At 37.3% G+C, this 24,118-nt stretch overlaps 1 protein-coding gene across 1 annotated transcript in view; it reads right to left on the reverse strand.

The window, feature by feature from the left end:
* Positions 1-24,118, reverse strand: part of PRKCI (protein kinase C iota) — a 71,874-nt gene that overhangs the window by 30,726 nt on the left and 17,030 nt on the right. The window contains exons 3-5 of the mRNA XM_049629618.1: positions 5,379-5,468; positions 3,237-3,287; positions 141-226 (exon numbers count right to left, since the gene is read on the reverse strand). Coding sequence (XP_049485575.1) covers positions 141-226; positions 3,237-3,287; positions 5,379-5,468 — 227 coding nt within the window. The remainder of the gene's footprint in view (positions 1-140; positions 227-3,236; positions 3,288-5,378; positions 5,469-24,118) is intronic.

Here is a 24,118-nt window from a genome sequence, read left to right on the forward strand (position 1 = left end):
ATAACAGGGATACTGCCCTCGGGCAAACTGGGAATGTTGTCACCCTATTTACTCCTTTAAAAGGGAAAACGAGACTTTACAGTAGTGAGGGAAAAAATAGATATCTCAAATTATCAAACATTTAAAAAACTATGGTTTACCCGGTTAAAACGCTTGGCTTGAAAAGTGTGGCCATTTGCACAATAAAGCTTTCTCCAGCGGCGTGCACCTCTGCGGTAGATGGATTCTGAAGAGAGATAAAAAGTTAAAAAAAGAAAAAAGAAGAGCAAGTGTGAGTAAAGTCTTTTTATAATTAAGTCTGTGATTTTTTTCATGATATTCACTGCAAGAAAAAAAATATTTGGATAAAAACAAAGTGAAAAACTAAAATAGATGCATCGAGGAACTAAATGAAAACAAAGCCCATGGAGTAAAACTGTTCAAATAACCATTCGGGCTTTTGTGTTTTTTAATTTTCCCGCAACTTTTATTTTGAAAAATTTTAAGCCCACAGAGAATCGACAGAACAGAACAAGAAACACCTGCATCCTTCACACAGATTTACCAATTACTAACATTATGCCACCTTTGCTTTCTGTCCTCTACACCTGCTTTTTTTCTTGGAATCATTTAAAAGTAAGTTGCAGACATACCACTTCACCCTTAAACACCTAAATATCCACTGCCTTAGATTAAGGACGTTCCCCCTAATTCTGCTTAGGCACAATACCATTACCATGATTGAGAAAATCAACATTAATTCAATCGTCACCTAACATACAGCTCATAGGCAAACTCCCCTATTTGTCCTCGGAGTGTATTTCATAGCTTTCTTTTTCTCTCCAGGATCCAATCAAGATTTAAGCATTGCATTTGGTTGCTATACCTTTTTTGTCTCTTTAATGGATGCTGAAATATTCACAGTGCCGTATTTGTTGTTGAGTCTCCGTGATGTTGACTTTTTTTTTTTTTTTAACAGGGTCCAGTTGTCTTACGTTATGTCCCACATTCTGGATTTGTCTGTTTCCTCATTAGAATCAGTATTAAATACTCTTGGCAAAAATAATACATAGACGATATGTGTTGCTTATTGTATAACATTACGGGATAGACAAATGTCAGATTGCTGACTCCCACTTACTAGTGTTTCAGTCACTCCGTTAAAGGCAGTGATTCCTAGTTTTCTTCATTGTAAACGCACATTTTACTTTTCGTAGGTGTTCTATAAGGGACATTTTGCAGTTTCAGGAATATTATCTTCTCCAATAATCTTTTTTTTTTTTTTCACTTTTTTAATGTTTATTTTTTGAGTGTAAGAGAGAGAGAGGGAGAGAGAGAGAGAGAGGGTGGGGGGGGGGGGGAGGGGCAGAGAAAGAGGGAGACAATCTGAAGCAGCCTCCAAGCTCTGAGCTGTCAGCATAGAGCCCGATGCAGGACTCAAACTCAGACTGTGAGATCATGACCTGAGCCCAAGTCGAATGCTTTACTGACTCAGCCACCCAGGTGCTCCTCCAATAATCTTTAACCCAATAGTTTTTACAGTAATACTTTTTCTAAACAAATTAAGAGGTTCCAAAAGATCAAATCTAATCTACCTGTGTAATTTTGGTTAAATTGATCACTATTATATACATTGTCTATTAGTCATTAATAGTAATATTCCATAGTGATAGTTAATACTGTGGAAAGATTCCATTAGGTTTTTAAACTCATATTTTAAAGCAAATGTAGCACTGAATTTAAAATTAAGATAAAACAGACCAGTTGAAATGCTCTAAATTAGAAATCTAAAGATGGCATAATACAGAACCCTAAATATAAATGCTTTAATTTTTATTTATCTATTCTGTTAGGAGTAACCAAAGCAGAAAGTTTCTGTTCTGTTAATATCTTAACCTGAAATATCTTCAGAAGCTTTCATGAAACTACAACTCGATATACCTTAAATTTAAGCATATTAGTGTTGCCGAGGAATTAAAAGAGGCAAGAGACCATATTAATAGTGATTAATCTTCCTCCATGCTCTAGTTTAGTAACATTTATTATACTGGGGGAGAAGTGGTATCAAATCCCCACCAGCAAATTTTAAAGAGTTAATATGAGCATGAAATATAGTGAAAAGTTAGGAAATTATTACTTTATCTGGAAAGTGTGCTAAAGACCCATGATCGATTTGGAGATGGGACTCTGGAACCAAGACCTGCTACAATGGCAAGTCTTTCAAAAATGCAGACCGGACAAAGAACATAGCTGCCTCTCCAACAGCTGTGTAAAGGAAGCCTACACTGGCTTTGGTCCATCCACCACTGGAACTCCAGCAAAATATTCTCAGCTGAACCCAAACCTAAATTTTTCACTAGAGCTTCAAGGCTCTACCTACTTCCTTATATTTCTCCATCTTCCTATATATATTACACGGCCCCCAATCAACTCTGTATACAAACACTCATAGCTGTTTAATTTTCCTTCTCACCAGGTTGCATGAAGAGTCACAGAGCTGAAAGTTTAGAACTCTTTCATTTAATTCAAAGGAAAACATTTACTACTTTTCTCTCTAAAGTCATGGATATGTGCAGAAACCACAAATGAAAATGAGTAGTATCCACAAGTAATAATACATTACACTGGATATCAAAGGCAATAACTACTGACTGTATGTAAGTGTGTATATATACAAACTTTCAATTCCTCTCACTAATGGGAACCATCAGCTTGGACACTCAAAAGAAAATCCCTAACAATTTCTAACTACACAAGTTCAAGTATTCAGAGATGAAGCATCTTGTTACTTTCAAATGGTACACCAAAAAAATAAAAATAAAACAAGCATGTTTCTTATGTATATACATCTCTGTCTATGTGTGAACACATACAGATGCAGATATACAGGAAACATAGAAAATCAGTGAATGGAGGCAAAAGATACCTTTGTATCTTTGTTTTCAATGTTTCAACTTCTCCACAAGTTTGAAAATTTCAAAAATTAAAAACCAGGATGAAACATGACTTAAAATTAACTTAATTTTCTCTTCAAACATGCAACAGACACTTATGTCAGTAACTTGTAACTAAGAACTGCCTGATTGTGATCTGGCAAAAGTAGAGTTTAGGCAGTTGCTAAGATATACTAAATTAGACTGAAGAATGGAAAGGAAATCAAACGGACTAAAAGTTCTATTTCTGATTTCTTTTCACTTGTGCCACTGTACCATAAATAACTCTATTCTCAAAAATATGAAGTATATATACACACTCACTGTCTTCTCCTGGACAGGGCATTCCAGGACGTTCTGGTACACAAGGGAAGACTGAAAGAAAATAAACTAAAATTAATACAGCATATTGAAAACACACAAATTACATAGAATGTCAAATTCTAATATCAAAAACGTTGACCCAAATTTCAACCTTACCCTCTCTTGACATAAGATACGTAGCATATGGTCAATATTTTTTCAAGGGATCCATTTTACCAGGGCTATATGAAGAAGTTTTTATGAAAGTGAACATCCAAAAACAAATGCATTAGAAGCTCAAATTATTCATTCTACTCCCTATTAACATTACTAATTGATTCTTTTGTCCTTAGAGAAATTAACTATTTCCTTAAATCTCTGTTGTAGTGTAAAGTTTGCTACAATGAAGAATTAAAATTAAATTACAAGGGGCGCCTGGGTGGCTCAGTCGGTTGAGCGTCCGACTTCAGCTCAGGTCACGATCTCACGGTCCGTGAGTTCGAGCCCTGCGTTGGGCTCTGGGCTGATGGCTCAGAGCCTGGAGCCTGCTTCCGATTCTGTGTCTCCCTCTCTCTCTGCCCCTCCCCCGTTCATGCTCTGTCTCTCTCTGTCTCAAAAATAAATAAACGTAAAAAAAAAAAAAATTAAATTACAAAAATGTATACAAATATGAACATAAACCATTACAGTTTTTAAAAGATGTATACTAAATTTAAGAATAAGTTCATAAGATTAACATGTACCCAAATCCAACAAAATATAAGTTTTATCTTATAAACTGTAAATTTATAAACATGATAATTCAGGCCATTTTTATAAAGAGACAGAATATAAAGACATAGTATATTTATGAACTAGACAACCAGCTGTAGTCTGTGATGTACAGAAGGACATGGCTTAATAAAGAATATAGAGTATGGGAAGCACAGTTGCTAACATATTCTTAAAAGTTGAAATATAAGCCAACTTCTAAAAACAGATATGTGATATAGGGTAAAAATAACGAAAGTGGGGTGCCTGGGTGGCTCACTTGGCTAAGCGTCTGACTCTTGATTTCGGCTCAGGTCATGATCTCACGGTCATGAGATCGAACCCTGTGTCGGACTCTGTGCTGCATGTGGAGCCTGCTTAAGATTCTCTCTCCCCCTCCCCTGCTTGTGCGTGCTCTCTCTTTCAGAAAACCAAACAAAACTTAAACTATTTAATACTATTGATCAGTCACTTCTTTAAACACTCACTGCAGTTTTATTCTAAAAAGAGATGACCCCCAAAATGGATGACTTACTAAAATTCTGCTAGGATCTCGACAAATTAGACTATGGATCCCTTTGGAAGTCACTATGTCAAATTCTGAAGACAGAAGAATATCAAACTACTCACTTTTGAAAAACACACTGTAAAGAAAAGTATATGGGAATAATAACAAGGTGTTGACTCATTATACTTATGGGAGATTCATGTTTGTTTTGAGTTTTAAAGAGTTCCCTAGGTCTGGCCTGCAAAAGCTCCTAAAAATGTTTTATGAAATATCGCCAACGAATTGCAATTAAATGTGCCATATTAAGTGGGTTCTACAGTACATAAAAAATTTGAGGGGTAGCACAGTAGAATGAAAAGAACATAGATTTGGAACCAGAAGACCTAGATTCTATAACTAGGTCTACAGTGCACCAGTTACATGATGGCTGAGTTTTGTCTCTTCTTCTGTACCACAATCCGACTTGCAGGCTTGCAGAAAACTACGTAATCTCTATAACTATGTAAATAGTTTCACTGTTAACCTTCAAATAAAAGAAAGGACATTTAAGATACCTTCTCTTTGGAGATCATTATTTGCATACATTACAAAACTGCAAGGGAATGACTTAGGAGAATTCCAGTGGGCACTCAATTTTAAATTCTATCCTACACTTTGCTGTGAAAAACTGAGAGATATTCAGTGTAATATCCAAGAAGGCAAACCCAAATAACAAATTTCCCAAGATTATAAGGTGATTTTATTTTCTCTAGCATTTGAGAGACTAAATCTGAACAATTACATAGCAATGAGAGATAGAGATTAAGAAAATGACATCATGATGATGTTTTAAAATGGACAAGAATACAGGGTTATTAAAAAAAAAAATACAGCTCTAGAAGAGTAAGAAATGACTACTCCTTTACCATGAATCAGGAGTTCAGAATCCTTGTTTAGCTCATAAAGCCTAAAGGCTTCTTCTAACTCCAACTGAGATGATACTGTACACGGGTCTCCTAAAAAATATAAAAAGTAAAGTAAAGCAAAGCTCACTTTTTAAATCCTCTAAAATGTGATGTTTAGTAAACAATTTCCATTACATAAAATCTTGAGCAAAAACATAATTTCCAGTACATAAAATCTTGAGGAAAAACAATTACATACATACATAAAGTAATATTTGACAAGTCTTTAGATACTTAAAATTTTAGCCAATTCTATTCTCTAAAGTAGCTACATAACTTCCATTTCTATTTCCCAAAAATATTACATGAAATTCATAGATACCAAATTTGATACATATAAGCCATTTAATTCTCAATAACATATAAAGTATACGCAAAATATAGCAAACACAATCCACCCCGACCACATTTGGATTGTCACTACAGTATGACTAACTGCCAGGGACAAGTTTTCTGTTACCTATCTCTCTAGAGGAGGAAGTGAAAGTGGTTTCACTGCCACAATATGGTCAGTTAGAGGTCTCCATGTAATCATTCTGCCAAATTTTTCCTTCACCTGAGAGCCTGCTCAAGAGGCTCACAGAAAGGAAGCACAGCTACTAAGTACTCTGGACTGAACAGCAGTCCAATCTGAACTGCTTTTAAATGTAAACACATCATTTTAGTAAATGGACACACAGAAAGACTAAGGAAGAAACACCTTCCTAGTCAACCAGCCAAAGAACTGAGTCACCCTGGCAAAGACTGAGATGGCACATCTCCCTGAATGATGGCATTCCTCAATGAAAAAGTAATTAGATCACAATTGGGGCCCGAGCTGGGTCCTCCACACTGCAATGCTTCTGCTCATTCCTGTGGTCACACCAAATGTTACCACACACAAGATGCCACCGGCCCTATCCAAACCTCAGTCACTCTCAGTAGAGAACTATGTCTATTACTCACAAGAGAAAAATGAAGCCATCTCCTTTCCTCCAGTCTCAAAGAAATGAGTGCCTCTGTACCTTTCTCCAACTTGGCGATTCCCTTACTGAATCTCTTCCTTTTACCTTCCTGTGGGCCTTATCCCATTAGCCCTTTCAGTTCCATTTGCATTTTTTCTTTCCTTCCACTAGCTCTTCTCCGGCACAGGCATGTTTGAGTCCCCCTCTCAACAATCTCCCTCACACTCGGGTTGCCATTCCATTGTAGCCACACCCTCAAGAGCAAACCCTAGACTGAAACTGGAGGGGGTGGGTGAGAAGAAGGGGAAAAATATAGGGTAGGGCTTTTGATCTTTGACTTCTTACTTTGCTTTTGTACTTTTTAAATCACGGGTTTACAATACTTTAGATTTATTAGAAACAACTTTTTAAAATTTATTTATTTTGAGAGAGCGAGAGAGCGAAAGCCAGAGAGCGAGAGAGCAAGCACATGTGCACGCAAGCAGGAGAGGGGCAGAGAGAGGGGGAGAATCCCAAGCAGGCTCTGCATTGTCAGCACAGAGTCTGACGCAGGGCTCCATCTCACAGGCTGTGAGATCATGACTGCGCCGAAATCAAGACTCAGATGCTTAACCGACTGAGCCACCCAGGCACCTCTGGAAGTAACTTTTCTGAGGTGCCTGCTGACTCAGTCAGTTAAGCGTCCGACTTCAGCTCAGGTCATGATCTTGTGGTTCAGGAATTCGAGCCCCGCGTCAGGCTCTGTGCTGACAGCTGAGAGCCTGGGACCTGCTTCAGATTCTGTGTCTCCCTCTCTCTGCCCCTCCCGCCGCTTGTGCTCACTCTCTCTCTGTCTCTCTCTCAAAAATAAACATTAAAAAATTTTTTAGAAATAACTTCTCTTAATATTCAGAGTGACCCCACCCTGCTTTCTCCATGTTCCTGTCCTCCATGAATTTCTCAAAATTCTGCTATCAGGTTTTAGTCCAAACACTCTACTAAAACTGCTATATCCAAGGTCATGAAAAGAGCTGCTAAAACCAATAGCAACTTTCCTGTCTTTATTCTAATTGATCTCTCTATAGCATCTAACAAAGTTCCCTACTAACCATCTATAGGATGGAACTGCATCTAGGTTTCTGAAACACCATTCCCCTGGTTTACCAACTCTATTTTAACTTTTCATTTTGGAAATCTTCAAACATGTTACCAAATTTTGCTTCCTCCTACATACCCACTCACTTATTCCCTTCCACCATGGCATTGTGAACAAATCCTTATAAGTCTAGATTAAAATTCCTTAATATGATCACAATATCATTATACACCTATGAAAACTAACAAAAATTCACAATAAAATATCCAAACATGACCGTATGCAAAAGAATAAAGTTGGACTTCTATCTTACACCATTAACAAAAATTAACTCAAACCTGATCAAAGACTTAAATGCAAGAGTGAAAAGTACAAAACTCATGGAAGAAAACATAGGGAGAAAGCTTTATGACACTGGATTTGGCAATGATTTCTTGGCTATGACACCAAAAGCAAGGCAAGGAAAAAACAAATGACCATTTCTCCAAAGAAGATACACAAATGGTCAATGAGCACATGAAAAGATGTTCAGTATCACTCATCATTAAGCTAATCAACAAGACACCACCTCATTGTGATGAGGTTACACAGAGAGGGAGAACCAACTAGGCCAGTATCCCAGATGAGCCTCTACGTCACTCCAGACCCAGCTGCCATATGATTGCCACTGCATGAGAGACCTCATGTGAGACTAGCACAGCCAGTCAACTGAGACCAGTGTGAGAGATTACGAAATAAAGTGGTGGGACTGGGGCGCCTGGTGGCTCAGTCAGCTAAGCATCTGACTCCTGATTTCTGCTTAGGTAACAATGTCACAGTTCCTGGGTTCAAGCCCTGTGTCGGGCTCCGTGCTGGGCATGTAGCCTGCTTAAGATTCTTTCTCTTTCTTTCTCTCTCTCTCTCTCTCTCACAAAAAAAAAAAAAAAAAATCACTAAAAATAAATAAATAAATAAAGTGGTGGGTTTTTTAAAGCTACTAGGCTTTGAAGTGATTTGTTATGTAACAAACACCTTACTACCATCTTTCAATTTGAATCCTGAAATCCTGTGAATCTTACAAGACCCAGGACAAATAAATGCCTCTTCTGAACAGCCTTACCTAAAGGGGATAATATTTCACATTTTATGAAAAGCCTAAAGATAACCTAATTTTTAATAATTATCTTATTGAGATACAATTCTCATAGCATTCAATTTACCTAGCTGAAGTGTATAATGGTCGTCTGTTCACAGAGCTGTCAACTCTCGATATAATCAATTTTAGAACATTTTCATTGTCTCCTCAAAAAAGCTCCTTTCCCATTAGCAGTCAGTCCCCATTTCCCCCCCACCCTCTCCTCCTACTGCCAGACCTAGGCAACCTATTTTCAGTATCTAAGATTTGCCTTTTCAGGACATTTCATAAATGGAATCACATAATACGTGGTTTTTTATGTCTGTCTTTGTTCACTTGGAATGTTTTCAAGGTTCATCCATGTTGTAACATGTATCAGTACTTCAGTCCTTTTTTATTAGTGAATAGTAAATATTCTTGAAATGAATTTTTTCCTATGTTTGAATAACTTCTCATGATACTTCTCATGATAATTGATTGGTTTAAAGTGTGCCCATTTAAAATTTTGACAATTATTCCAAAATTTGGAATGACAGTAACTGCAAAAAGGTTATCATAAATGCAGTCAACTAAGTATCTATCCTAAGATCCTACAAGTATTCATTAAATTTTAAATATCTTCTAATCTGACAGGTGAAAATGCCTTCTTTTAAAATCTTTGTTTCGTTAATTGTTAGTAATTTCTGAGTTTTGTCATTTATAAATTTTTTTAATGTTTATTTAATTTTGAGAGAGAGAGACAGAGTGTGAGTGTGGGGGGGAGGGGGCAGAAAAAGATGGAGACACAGAATCCGAAGCAGGCTCCAGGCTCTGAGCTTTTAGCACAGAGCCCAACATGGGCCCGAACTAAAGAGCCGTGAGATCATGACCTGAGGCAAAGTCGGACACTTAAATGACTGAGCCACCCAGGCACCCCCTGTATTTTTGTCATTCATGAATTAGCTATCTAGACCCCCTTAAGTAGATTTTTCATCTATTTCTTTTTGACCTAATTATTTTATATTAGAGATAACAATCCTCTGTAAATGTTACAAACATTTTCTGTCAGTTGTTACTACTCTTATATATGTGATTATGGTATTTTTTGACATACAAAATTAGGAAAAATCTTCCCTCTTTACAGTTCCTTTGCCAGAATTTTCCTGTTTATTTTTCCAGATAAAATTGTCAGTTTTAAAAACACCCTATTAGAAATTTTTTGGGGGGTGGGGCACCTGGGTGGCTCAGTCGGTTGGGCGGCCGACTTCGGCTCAGGTCATGATCTCGCGGTCTTGTGAGTTCGAGCCCCGCATCGGGCTCTGTGCTGACAGCTCAAAGCCTGGAGCCTGTTTCAGATTCTGTGTCTCCCTCTCTCTCTGACCCTCCCCCGTTCATGCTCTGTCTCTCTCTGTCTCAAAAATAAATAAACGTTAAAAAAAAAAAAAAAGAAATGAAAAAAAAAAGAATAGAAATTTTTTGGAGGTCGTGCTCTTTACGGATTGATCTGTAGGGAGCTCTCATTTTACATGACGCTTCTTCCTCACCCCATTCATCCACAGTTTTGCTTATGGCATCCAGTTGTTTCTGTTTCAGTTTTCTTTATATGGTTTCTACACATTTCTTTAAAGTTTATTCCTAGACTGAACCTTCAGTCGGTTAAGCATCCCACTGTGGCTTAGGTCATGATCTCACAGTTCATGGGTTTGACACCCACGTCTGTGCTGGCAGCTCAGAGCCTAGAGCCTGCTTCAGGTTCAAATAAATAAACATTAAAAAAAAAAAATGAAAGTTTATTCCTAGATTTAAAAACAAAATTTACGTTGTGACTACAGATGAAATCTTTTCTTCCAATACACTTTCTGGTTTGAGTATTATCTACATAAAAGAAAGATCGGTGCTCTCATTTGCTCACTTTATAACTTGGTGTTATAGGCGTCTTCGAGTGGCTAGATGAAAAACAGAGAGGTCAAAATGACCCAACCATGTTACACAGATAAACCATTTTTGGATCAGCGCTCAATATACTGACAATAACAAGTACTGGTGAGGATGCAGAGAAACTGGGATCAATCCTCATATGCTACTGGTGGGAATGTAAAATGGTGCTGCCACTTCAGCCAACACAATGGGGGCTCCTTAAAAGATGGAACATAGTTATCAGATGACTTAGCAGTTCCAGTCTTGGTAGCTATCAAAGAGAAATGAAAACCTATGTCCACACAAAAAGCTGAAACCAAATGTTCACTCCAGTTGTAACAGCCAAAAAGTGAAAAAAAACCCCAAATGTCCATCAAAATTGAGTAAGTATGGATATGACATGTCTAAATTAGGCAAGTGTATAGAAACACGAAGTAGATTAGTGGTTACCTTGATCTAAGGGCTGTGGAGGGTAAAGAACCTAGAGGGAAATAGGTAGTGAATGTTAATGATCACGGGGTTTATGTTTTGGGTGACAAAATGTTTTGAAATCGATCACAGTGATGGTTGCACAACTCTGTGAATATAGTAAAAACCACTGAATTATACACTTTAAGTAATAAGTTATATCTCAGTGCAACTGTTTTAGAAAAAAATGTTTACTGCAGCATTTTTATAAAAGTGAGTCTGATAACAAAGTAACAGTCTAGTCCAAAAACAAAGTCTGTCTTTGCTTGCCTCAAAGAAATAAACACACAGACTCACTTTTTTAGTACGCAAATTTCTCCCATTTTGCCACATTTATGAAAGTGAAAGGCAATATAATTACATTTCATTTTTGACATTGCTTTAAAAAAACTTTTGTTTCTACAGAAGATTTAAGTGTAAGCCAAAAATAAAAAAGCAGTATAAAAATAATGAGAATTTCACACATCAATAAGTGTGTAAATTATTCTTTCAGTTAGACAAATAAGCCAGTTGACTAAATTAATTCTAAATAATGAAATATTCAAAGAATTCTAGAGATAGGAGTCTGAAATTTAATTAACACTTCATTTACAACTCCCCAGGTGAGGAAACTAAATACATTTTAAATACATTTAAGCTCACCTCAGATTGTGTTTAAACAATAAGAAATATATGTATGTCATTCATATGTATATAGATGTGTGTATATATATTTATCTCTCTCTACAGAGGGCTATTACCTATATTGTGAGGATGGTGGGAAAACTAAAGATCATATTTTTAAAGTTAACTCATAGTACGCTTGGTCCATTATACATGTGACCTTTATTATTGCACTTTGATTAAATGCCATGAATGGAATTAACTATTGTTAAAAGTATCATTATAACCAGGGGCGCCTGGGCATCTTGGTCAGTTGGGCATCTAACTCTTGATTTTGGCTTAGGTCACGATCTCAGGGTTGTGGGACTGAGCCCCGCATTGGGCTCTGCGCTGGCCATGGAGCCTGCCTGAGATTCTCTCTCCCTCTCCCTTTGTCCCTTCTACTCTTGTACATGCTCTCTCTAAAAAACAAAAAATTAAAAATTAAAATAAAGAAAGTATCATTATAACCATATTTTAAAAAATCAATCTTTTCCTTCTGCTAGACATTGTCTTTTTGCCAGACCGATACCTGCCTGCTGTTCGTTGAAACCTAGACCATGTAAAGTACCTGTATGCAGTATTTACCTAGAGATCGACACTTTTGAATAATCACAAGGAAGTGTGAAAATAGGAGTTAATTACTGATATTATGTATATCCAAATCTATTTTATTTTTATTGGACTGAATGTCTGTGGTTCAAGTATTACCTTTTTGGGCCAACTGTTTAATGCCTGATAAAGCAGGGCACATAACTCAGAAGCAAAACATTCCGTGAAGAATCATCATGAAAGAAAAGACAGGAGGAAAAGCTATTTCTGAAAGCCTACTCTATTACTAAAGTACATATTCATATCCTAAAACAGGCATACAGCCAGAATGAGATCTGCTCAGATCAATGAATTTCAAGGTAATAAGATCTGTATATTATAACCAGCAGATCAAGTCTTTTTTTCAATGCATCTACATGTTCTTTTCACCTATAGAAAGAACCAAATTAGGGCACTGGACCTCAAGTATTTAATAAATATGCAAGGTTCAATTATTTACAAAATAACCTGAGAAGACGCAGAACTTAAAACATACTTATGTTAGGTATCTCAGCATATGACTCAGTTCAGTGCCCCACACTTGAAAGAATCTACACAGCATAAAACCAAGGTTGGCCACCTTTAACATTTGCCTGAGATAGCATCACAATGCTCCTCTCCCTGATGTTTGAGTCTGCCATAGATTTAGACTCATTCTGTTCCCACCGGACCTTCTTTCTGCTGCCATTCCACCTCTGGATACTGGGTTCAGAATACTACATACCACTTGTGAAAGTCCATGTATTCCCTGCTTTGAAGGGTTGCGTTGCTTAAAACATAGATTTGCAAAAATTTTTCAAGAATGCTACAGTGTTTAGGTGGTCATCCTTTCAATATTAAGCCCAATCACAACAGTAATGGATTTCTGGTTTCTTCCTTTTTTCTAGGAGGCAGAAATCAGTGGTTACAGAAGCATATGCCATCCTATCAAGCTGCCCATCTTCAACTTCCACTTCTGGAGATGATGGAAGTAACAAGAACTGATTTAACCCTCTACCTAAAACACAAAAAAACTATACAAAACAAGTGAAAAAAAAATGGTTCAAGATACTGGAAATAAGCAACAAAGGATCAGCTGTAACTTAAATGTATACCTGAACAAAACTCAAAAATATTTATAAAACTACAAATATATCCAATGCCCAATAATGCAAAAGTCACATTGTCTAGGATCCAATAAAATACACCCAGGCATGTGAAGAAGCAGGAAAATATGACCTACAACAGGAGAAACATCAATCAACAGAAATTAACCCTGAATTGACAGATGAAAGAAATTTATAGAAATGGTTACTGAAAGTTATTATAATTATATCCAATATATGCTCAAGAAGCTGGAGGTATTGGGCATGTTAAGTAAAGATGGAAGATATTTTAAAAGGCCCAAGCTGAACATTTAGAAATAAAAGCTATAACATCTGAAATGAAAACTATACTAGATGGGATTAATGGCAGATTACACATTGCAGAAGAAAAAACTGGTGAACTTAAATACAAGCAATAAAACTACCCAAAATGAAATGCAGAGAAAAAGACTGGGGAAAAAAAAAAATGAACAGAACATTAGTGAGCTTTATGACACCTTAAGAGGCCTAATATTCATGTTAACCACAGTCCCCTAAAGGGATGTGGTGACAGAAAAAAAAATTGAAAAGCTAATGGCCAAAATGTTTCCAAATTTGATGAAAACCATAAAAACCCATGGATCCAAGAAGCTCAATAAATCTTAAGACACAAAACATGAATAAAAGTGAACTAAGGCCCGTCGTTATCAAACTGCTTAAAACCAACAATAAAGAGAAAAATCTTAAAGGCAGCCAAAGAGACACATTACATAGAAAACAAAGGCCACTGACCACAGATTTGCATCAGAGACAATACAAGCTAGAAGACGGTGCACAAAATGCAAAAACAAATTTGCTAACCTGGAATTATTTGCTGAGCAAAACTATCTTTCAAAAACAAAGGTGACCTAAAGACAAATTCATAGTAGAAATTCATAGGAACAGAAAGGCAAATTTATAGAGACAGAAAGTATAAGAAAGGCATGTGAGGAGGGGGAAAGTGGGGGGGAGTTAATAGGTATAGAGTTTGTTTGGGATGATAAAAAAAAATTCTGGAAGAGGGTAGTGGGGATGTTTACATAAAATTATGAATATGCTTAAGATCACGGAGTTGTACACTTAAAAAAAGGTTAAAATTTTATGTTAGGTATATTTTACCACAATAAAAAAAGAATTAAAAAAAAGAAGTACACTAGTTCTCTATGTGCATGAATAATGTGCATAGAGACAAGACAATGCCCAGTGAAAAAAGGCAGTTTCAGAATATGTGCTTCAGAATAATGCCATTTATATTAATTGAATAGCACATAAAAGCACTACTTTGTTATTTATATATATAGAATAGTGACAGAAGGCATATTAGTGGTTCCCTGGGGATGAAGGGATATGGGTGAGAAAAGTTTGATTATAAACTTAACCTATGGTAGTAGTTGTCCCTTAGAAAGGGAAGAAAGACAATGTAATCAGAGATGGAAATGCCAACAAGAAGGCCAGACCTCGCCATAGAACAAAGCACAAGTTTGGGAGTCCTGGTGCCTTATCAGGCTCATACGGCCACTCTTGCTTGCCTCACCTTTTAACTCATCTCCATCCTACCACTGCAAGGGATTTCTCCCACGTGGGCCCCCGTTTGATCCCTCTGCCTGTCAGGCATCCACACAGCCTGCTATATAAGTGGCAGCAGCCAGAGTTTACCAGGCAGAACACCTAAAGCACAGAGCTGGGGCAGAGGCCAGAACTAAAAGAAATACTTGAGTACTTCTCTAAGTCATCTAGCTGCCTTCTGTGTGGAGTACTCTACCCCTGGGAGTATAGGAAGACTTTCCAATGATGACCAGGAAGAGACAGTTTTTAAAAGGTATCAATTCACAGGGACACCTGGGTGGCTCAGCCGGTTAAGGGTCCGACTCTTGATTTCAGCCCAGGTCATGATCTCATGGTTTGTGGGATCAAGCCCTGCATCGGGCTCTGGGCAGAAGCCAAGAGTGTGCTTGGAATTCTCTCTCTCTGCCTCTCCCCTGCATGTGCACATGCTCTCGAAAGAAAGAAAAAGAAAGAAAGAAAGAAAGAAAGAAAGAAAGAAAGAAAGAAAGAAAACAGTATCAATTTCCAGACCCTCAACTTCCATGTAAACTCCTCTCTAAAAATCATCAGCCCGAGAATCTGCCTGAGGTACAATACCTCACTTCATCTCTTTTTCAAATATTTCTTTTCCTACTTTATTTTTAAAAAACAGTATTTATAGACCATATAATCCAGCCATTCATTCCAGTTCTAGACATATGCCCATGAGAAAAGAAAATATATCTATACAAAGACTTATACATGATTGCCAAGAAGTTTTATTCATAATAGCCCCAGACTGGAAACAACCTCAATGTCCATCAACAGGGGAACACATAAACAAACTGTGGTAGATCCACATAATGGAATACCACTCAGCAATAAAAAGAAATGAACTACTGATACAAACAATACACATTATCAATAATTTTGCCAAATGAAAGAAGCCAGACCCGTTCCCGCCCCCACAAAAAAAGAGTACATACTGTATGACTCCATTCCTATAAAACTCTAGAAAACACAAACTAATCAACAGTGACAGCCAACAAATCAGTAGTTGCTTGGGATGGATGGATAGGAGTGAGGAACTGCAAAGCATACAGAAACACTTAGGGGTAACGGATATGGTCTCCATCTCACTTGTGGTGATGGTTTCCTGAGTGTCAAAACTCATCAAATTGTACACTTGTAATATTAACATGTACAATTTATTGTGTGTCAGTTATGCCTCAATAAAACTATTTTTTAAAGGTGAAAATAAGGACATGAAAAAGAGGAAAGAATAAATCAAAAGCAAACCTCTACTATAGGAAATGTTAAAAGAAGTTCTCTAAGCAAAAGGAAAATACCAATTACAAGGCAAGATCTGCTCAAGGAGTATGTAGATTTTTTTCTTATTGATGTCAATTTTCATTTTTTAATTTTCAGGTTTGGATCCATAATACTGCTACCTAGGTAACTGACATCACACTGAACATACATTCAGTCAGAAAGTTTTCTCCTCACTGTTCCTTCTGACATGTTTGCCACTTAATATACAGTGTCAATATACAATGTGGGGTGGTAGAGAAAAAGTATGAAGCTCCTAACACACCAGCTAAAAGAAAATCAGATGAAGGATGTTTGGAAAATATCAGGGCACGTGGGTGGCTCAGTCAGTTGAGCATCCAACTTCAGCTCAGGTCATGATCTTGTGGTTTGTGGGTTCGAGCCCCTCACTGGGCTCTGTGCTGAAGGCTCAAAGCTTGGAGCCGATTTCAGATTCTGTTTCCCTCTCTCTCTGCCCCTTCCCTACTTGCACTCTGTCTCTCTCTCTCTCTCTCTCTCTCTCTAAAGAAATAAACATTAAAAAATTTTTAAAAGATTTTTGTAAAATATCATATGAAATGTTTCCTTCCATCCTAAGTATGGTTTTGTTACATCTTGACATTCAATTGTCCACCCTATGAACACATCAGATTTAATCGTTTAACCTCGCAGATTCAGAAACACTCCACATATACTCTTTATGTCAAAGAATGTTTACCTGCATTTCAAATTTCCATGAATCTCACCTACTGAACCCAACAGTCACATGAATTAAAGAACCACATCTAGGGGTGCCTGGGTGACTCAGCAGGCAAGCGTCTGACTTCAGCTCAGGTCATGATCTCACAGTTCTTGAGTACAGGCCTTGCATTGGGCTCTGTGCTGACAGTTCAGAGCCTAGAGCCTACTTCGGATTCTGGGTCTCCCTCTCTCTCTCTGCTCCTACCCCACTCATACTCTGTCTCTCTCTCAAAAATAAACAAACATTAAAAAAAATTTTAATAAAAAAACAAAGAACTACATCCAAATTATATCCTCTCCCACTCTCTGCAAATCATCTATTTTTTCCCTCACATAGCCTTTTACAGGCTGTAAATAACTTACATATGCTATTGCTGAAAAATATAACAAAAGGTACAATATTTTTGGACGTCAGTTCTAGGCAATTCACCTATAAATAATACAGTGCAGGTGCCCAAAAAACATATGCACAAAGATATTCTCTGCACTAATATTTTTTATACACTACAAATAATTCAAATATCCATCAAAGGAGGATTGATTAAATAAATTATGCACAACCACACTGGGAATGCAAACTGGTGCAGCCACTCTGGAAAACACTATTGAGGTTCCTCAAAAAATTAAAAATAGAACTACCTTACGGCCCAGCAATTGCACTACTGGTGTTTATCCAAGGGATACAGGTAAGCTGTTTCAAAGGGGCACGTGCACCCCAATATTTATAGCAGCACGATCAACAATAGCCAAAGTATGGAAAGAGCCCAAATGTCTATCAATGGATGAATGGATAAAGAAGATGGATGAATGGATAAAGAAGATAAAGATGAATGGATAAAGAAGATGTAATACAATGGAGTATTACTTGGCAATCAAAAAGAATGAAATCTTGCCATTAGCAACTATGTGGATGGAACTTGAGGGTATATGTTAAGCGAAATTAGTCCATCAGAGAAAGACAAATATCATATGACTTCACTCATATGAGGACTTTAAGACACAAAACAGATGAACATAAGGGAAGGGAAGCAAAAATAATATAAAGACAGGGAGAGGGACAAAAACATAAGAGTATCTTAAATATGAAGAACAAACAGAGGGTTACTGGAGGGGTTGTGGCAGCGGGGATGGGCTAAATGGGTAACGGGCATTAAGGAATCCATTATTGAAATCATTGTTGCACTATATGCTAACTAACGTGGATGTAAATTAAAAAAATAAACTAAATAAAAATTTAAAAAAGAAAGAAAGAAAGAAACCAAAGAAACATGAGAGCCAAAAATACTACATCAATATTGATTATATCCAGGGGGAAAAAGTCCTAGAAAAATGAAAAAGAAACTGAAAAAGGATATTAAAAAAATTAAATATGAACCATATGTTAAGTAATATGTCAGTATTAAATTTCTTGAATGTGATGATAAAAAAAGTTATGTACAGTCACATTGTATAAACGTTATATAAATCTACATACACTGATACAGAAAGATATCCACAAGATGTTAAAGGAAAAAGTGGGTTAAATAGCAGCTTGTACAGTATTTGGGTACTTGTAAGAAAGAAAAAAAGTGTTACCCTATACCTTCTAGTTGTACATTCACATGAAAAGATCATCAATTTGTTTATAGCGGCTATTAGGGGGATCTGAGGATCCACAGAGACATTTTTTTCCTTCAAACAAATCAGTATTTTTGTTAACATGCACTATTATTTATTTATTTATTTACTTACTTACTTACTTATTTTGAGAGAGAGAAAGCACAAGTCGGGGAGAGGGACAGAGGTCACGATCTCATGGTTTGTGAGTTCAAGCCCTCATCAGGCTCTGCAGTTGCAAGGCCTGTTTGGGATTCTCTCTCCCTCTCTGCCCCTCCGCCCACCTTGCCTCACACAAGTGCACAAGCACGTTCTGTCTCTCAAAATAAATAAATAAACTTAAGAAAAAAAGAAATGTAGAAAATACTTAATATTTGGGGTGCCTGGGTGGCTCAGTCGGTTAAGTGTCCGACTTCGACTCAGGTCATGATCTCACGTTTTGTGAGTTCGAGCCCCGCGTCAGGTTCTGTGCTGACAGCTGAGGGCCTGGAGCCTGCTTCGGATTCTGTGTCTCCCTCTCTCCCCCTCTCTCTCTGCCCCTCCCCTAGTTGCTCTCTCTTTCTCAAAAATAAATAAACAATAAAAAAAAAGTTTTTTTAAAGCACATCCTTATGGAAAAACAGTCTCAATTAAAATATGATGAACTGGGGCGCCTGGGTGGCTCAGTCGGTTAAGCGTCCGACTTCGGCTCAGGTCACGATCTCGCGGTCCATGAGTTCGAGCCCTGCATTGGGCTCTGGGCTGATGGCTCAGAGCCTGGAGCCTGCTGCCGATTCTGTGTCTCCCTCTCTCTCTGCCCCTCCCCCGTTTGTGCTCTGTCTCTCTCTGTCTCAAAAATAAATAAACGTTATAAAAAAAATTAAAAAAAAATATGATGAACTATAAAGTCATTTATCATTCTCTGCCCCATATACTTTCCCCACATGAGAAGGGAGGTACAATTGTTACAAAATTACTATTCATTCTAAAATGTTTAGTTAGATTAAGCAAACCAGTTTTCCCACAGGCACATCAAAACAAATCATTAAAACTGGTTTTAAACACAAGGAAAAAGAACAGTTGTCATAAATCTACTTAAAGAAATGAAGCAAGCTTATGATCATTACTCGCCCTAATATAAAATCCCACAATTAAAAGATTAGCTTCTAGAAAGTGTTTCTCATAAACCAGAGAAATTATAGTCCTGTCTTCCAGTGATTCTAGAGAGAATTTTTTCTCCAGATAAGCAAACCCCCATGCTTATATGGCTAAAAATAAAGGCAACACAATTACAACTGAAAAATAATTGCAAGGAGCTTAAAAATAATTACTACTGGTTCTATATACCTAAAATTAAGAAAGACTGGTATCACAATTAACCAGGGTAAGAAGGATCACATGGGAATCAACACACCTTAATAGAAAGTTTAACCTTTTACTTGGATGGGGCTATAGTTTTGTAGTTTTCCCCAGAAAATTAGGACACTTAACAGCTATTTAGAGAGAAAGAACTTTGAATTGCATTATAAAAGGATAAGACTGTTTCATCAGATAATTAATTTAATTTACTATGTGCACCTGTTAATTAAAAGATGCTTTTATGTTAGGAAAAAATAGAATAAACCACAACGCCCCATGCTTAAATCTCTAATAACAAACATAAAACTACACTGTGGAAAGGCTTGCTATTAGCCTTCTGTACAATTCGCAAATGTTTTTTGAGTGTACTATACTGCTCTAGGCTTTGGAGCTCCATGGCAAAGACAAGAACTCTGTTCTCGTGGAGCTTACATTCTACCATATAAATAAGATACAAAGTGAATAGAAGTGAAAGGCTTCTTGGAGACAGGACATTTGAGTAACCTGAATGACAGGAAAGAGACAGCCCTGTAACAATCTGGGAACAGAGCTCCCCAGGTAAAGACATTACAAAGTATAAGAGTACGATAAAAAAAAATTTTAGTGGATTATCTCTAAATCAATTTCTTTTAATAAAATGCATTATCTGCGATTCCTATGTGCACGAATTTGAAAACCACCAACTGAAAAAACCCTAAGTGGCAAGTAAATGGCATGAAGTGATCAGCACAGAATTAAAATGAGAATAACACTGGGGCTGTTCAGTTGGTGGAGCATGAGGCTCTTGATCTCTGGGTTGTGAGTTCAAGCCCCACACTGAGTATAGAGCTTACTTTAAAAAAATGAGAATAACATTAGCTCATGATAATGATCAAACTATTGATGCTAACTATATTGTATGTACTATGCTAAATTCTAAATTATAGAGTCTCATTTTCAGCCTGAAGATACACTGTGAGATATCCACACCATTTAGAATCAACAAGATTTAAAGATTAAATTTAGTATTTAATTATTAATATATGGCTATTAATATACAATTATTAATAAATATTTATTTATTTATTTAAAGATTAAAGTGGTTGAATAAAGACATTCAGTCTTACCCTTGAATAATACAGAATTTAAAAGACCAAGCTAGTATTTCACCGATCAGATTCCAAGAAAAAAAGTTAAACTCATAATATCTGAGGTGAGCAAGGGCATGAGTGAAGAGATGCTCTCATTCAATGTAGCTGTGCCATATACTGGCTCAAACCTTTTTTGATAGCAAATTGTCACTAGCTACCAAAATTTATGAAGGACATATTCTATGAATTGGCTACAGAGAGACTCCCATACAATAGCACAAAATTACATATAAAGATGTGCATTATGTATTGTCTTATGGTAGCAAAAACATTAGAAATAGTCCAAATATCCATCAATAAAGGGTTAAATAAATGAATCATGAAATATCTACAATATGGAATATTATACAGTGCTGAAAAAGGTAATGATGGTGGGCATCTGAGTGTCTCAGTCAGTTAAGTATCCGATTCTTGATTGATTTCCACTCAGGTCATGATCTCATGGTCATAGAGCTCCACATCAGGCTCCTTCCTGGGCATGGAACCTGCTTAAGATTCTCTCTTTCTCTTCCTCTGCCTTCCCCCTCTCACACACTCTCTATCTCTCTCTCTCAAAAAAAAAAAAAAAAGGTAATGATGTAATTTCATGCACGTTGAAATGAAACCTTGTCCAACATAAGTACATGAATTACTTTAGAAAAACTTTTAAAAAGGTCTTTAAAGGGGTGCCTACCTGGCTCAGTCTGAGGAATGTGTGACTCTTCATCTCGGGGTCATGAGTTCGAGCCCCACACTGAGTACAGCAATTAAATAAATAAAACTGTTTTAGGGGCACCAGTAGTTTAAGCATTAAACTTCAGCTCAGGTCATGATCTCACGGTTCATGAGTTCGAGCCCTGCGTTGGGCTCATGCTGACAGATCAGAGCCTGGAGGCTGCTTTGGGTTCCGTGTCTCCCTCTCTCTCTGCCCCTCTCCTGTTCACAGTCTCTCTCTCTCTCTCTCTCTCAAAAATAAAATAAACACTGGGAATGTAAGCTGGTGCAGCCACTCTGGAAAACAGTATGGAGGTTCCTCAAAAAACTAAAAATAGAACTACCTTACGACCCAGCAATTGCACTACCAGGCATTTATCCAAGGGATACAGGTGTGCTATTTAGAAAGGACACATGTACCCCAATGTTTACAGCAGCACTATCAACAATAGCCAAAGTATAGAAAGAGCCCAAATGTCCATCGATGGATGAATGGATAAAGAAGATGTGGTGTATATATACAATGGAGTATGACTCGGCAATCAAAAAGAATGAAATCTTGCCATTTGCAGCTACGTGGATGGAACTGGAGGGTGTTATACTAAGTGAAATTAGTCAGAGAAAGACAAAGATCATATGACGTCACTCACATGAGGACTTTAAGAGACAAAACAGATGAACATAAGGAAAGGGAAACAAAAATAATATAAAAACAGGGAGGGGGACAAAACAGAAGAGACTCATAAATACGGAGAACAAACTGAGGGTTACTAGAGGGGTTGTGGGAGGGGGGATGGGCTAAATGGGTAAGGGGCACTAAGGAATCTACTCCTGAAATCATTGTTGCACTATATGCTAACTAATTTGGATGTAAATTTTAAAAACTAAATAAAGAAAAGAAAAAAATAAAATAAAATAATAAATAAACATTAAAAAAAATTTTTTAAAAACCTTTTTTAAAAAAATGTCTTGGGGCACCTGGGTGACTCAGTCGGTTGAGCAGTCTGACTTCAGCTCAGGTCATGATCTCTCAGTTCATGAGTTCAAGCCCCACATCAGGCTTTCTGCTGTCAGCACAGAGCCTGCTTCTGATCCTCTGTCTCCCTCTCTCTTCCCCTCTTTTTCTCACGTTCTCTCTCTCTCAAAAATAAATAAGCATTTAAAAATAAATAAATAAAATCAAATAAAAAATGTCTTTAGAAAATGACAATGCGTTTGAGTTTATCTATAGCTCGGAGTTGGGATATCTTTCCAGTGTTTTTCACATCAGAAAACACAGAAATGTCCCAAATATTGAGCTAAATATTATAACATTCCTTAAAATGAAATTCCATTCACATTACAATTAAGAGAAAGTCATAATACAAAACTAGTATATATAAGGCATCTTCCTTTTTTTTTAATGTTTATTTTGAGAGACAGAGCGTGAGTAGGCGTGCACAGGGAAGGGGCAGAGAGAGAATCCCAAGCAGGCTCCACGCTGTCAGCAGAAAAATCAGATGCGGGTGATCCCACAAATAATGAGATCATGCATGACCTGAGCCAAAATCAAGAGTTGGAAGACCGATCAACTGAGCCACCCAAGCGCCCCTAATTAGGGTATCTTTAAATTATACTTCATTGACGTTCCATCATGTAAGATAAAGTCTAATGTGGTTTGCAAAGGCTTCCAGGATTGAATCCTAAGCTTCTCAAAGTTTAATATTCATGCAACTTGGGGCACCTGGGTGGCTCAGTCAGTTAAGCATCTGACTCTTGATTTCTGCTCAAGTCATGATCTCCCGGTTCAAGAGGTTGAGCCCTGCTGTTAAGCTCTATGCTGAGAGCTTGGAGCCTGCATGGGAATCTCTCTCCCTCTCCATCCCTCCCCAACTCATGCTTGCACATGCGTGCATGTGCGTGATCTCTCTCAAAATAAATAAATCTTTATTTTTAATAAATAAACTTAAAAAAATACGTATGCCACTCACCTGGAGTCCCTATTAAAGTGTAGGTTCAGATCCAGGGATCTGTGATGGGGCCTGAGAGTCCCATTTTCCAAAAATTCGCAGACCACACCAAGGAGCAAGGATCTAGCCCTCGTCCACACCTCTCTACACCTTGCACTTTAATTTAGTGAATTACCGCTCTTCCACATATACCATGTTCTTCACACCTCCATCTCTTTTCTAATTCTTCATCAGAAGTGGTTTTCCCCTCACCTCCTCCACTTCAAAAACTTCTAGTCTTTATTTTTAGTCCAAACGTCACGAATATTTCAAGGACATGGAGATGTTGGTTCTTTTGGATTCCAAGATGCCTATGCGTTTATGTTCAACTTATCATATTTGTTATTTACATGTCCATCTCCCTATGAGACTATGAGTGTGAATATAGAAAATTTCTATCTTAGAGGCGCCTGGGTGGCTCAGTCGGTTGAGTGTCCGACTTTGGCTCAGGTCATGATCTCACAGTTTGGGAGTTCGAGCACTGCGTTGGGATCTGTGCTATCAGCTCTAGCCTGGAGTCTGTTTCAGGTTCTGCATCTCCCTCTCTCTC

The sequence above is a fragment of the Panthera uncia genome, chromosome C2 (assembly GCF_023721935.1).
Source record: "Panthera uncia isolate 11264 chromosome C2, Puncia_PCG_1.0, whole genome shotgun sequence".
Taxonomy (NCBI): Eukaryota; Metazoa; Chordata; class Mammalia; order Carnivora; family Felidae; genus Panthera; species Panthera uncia.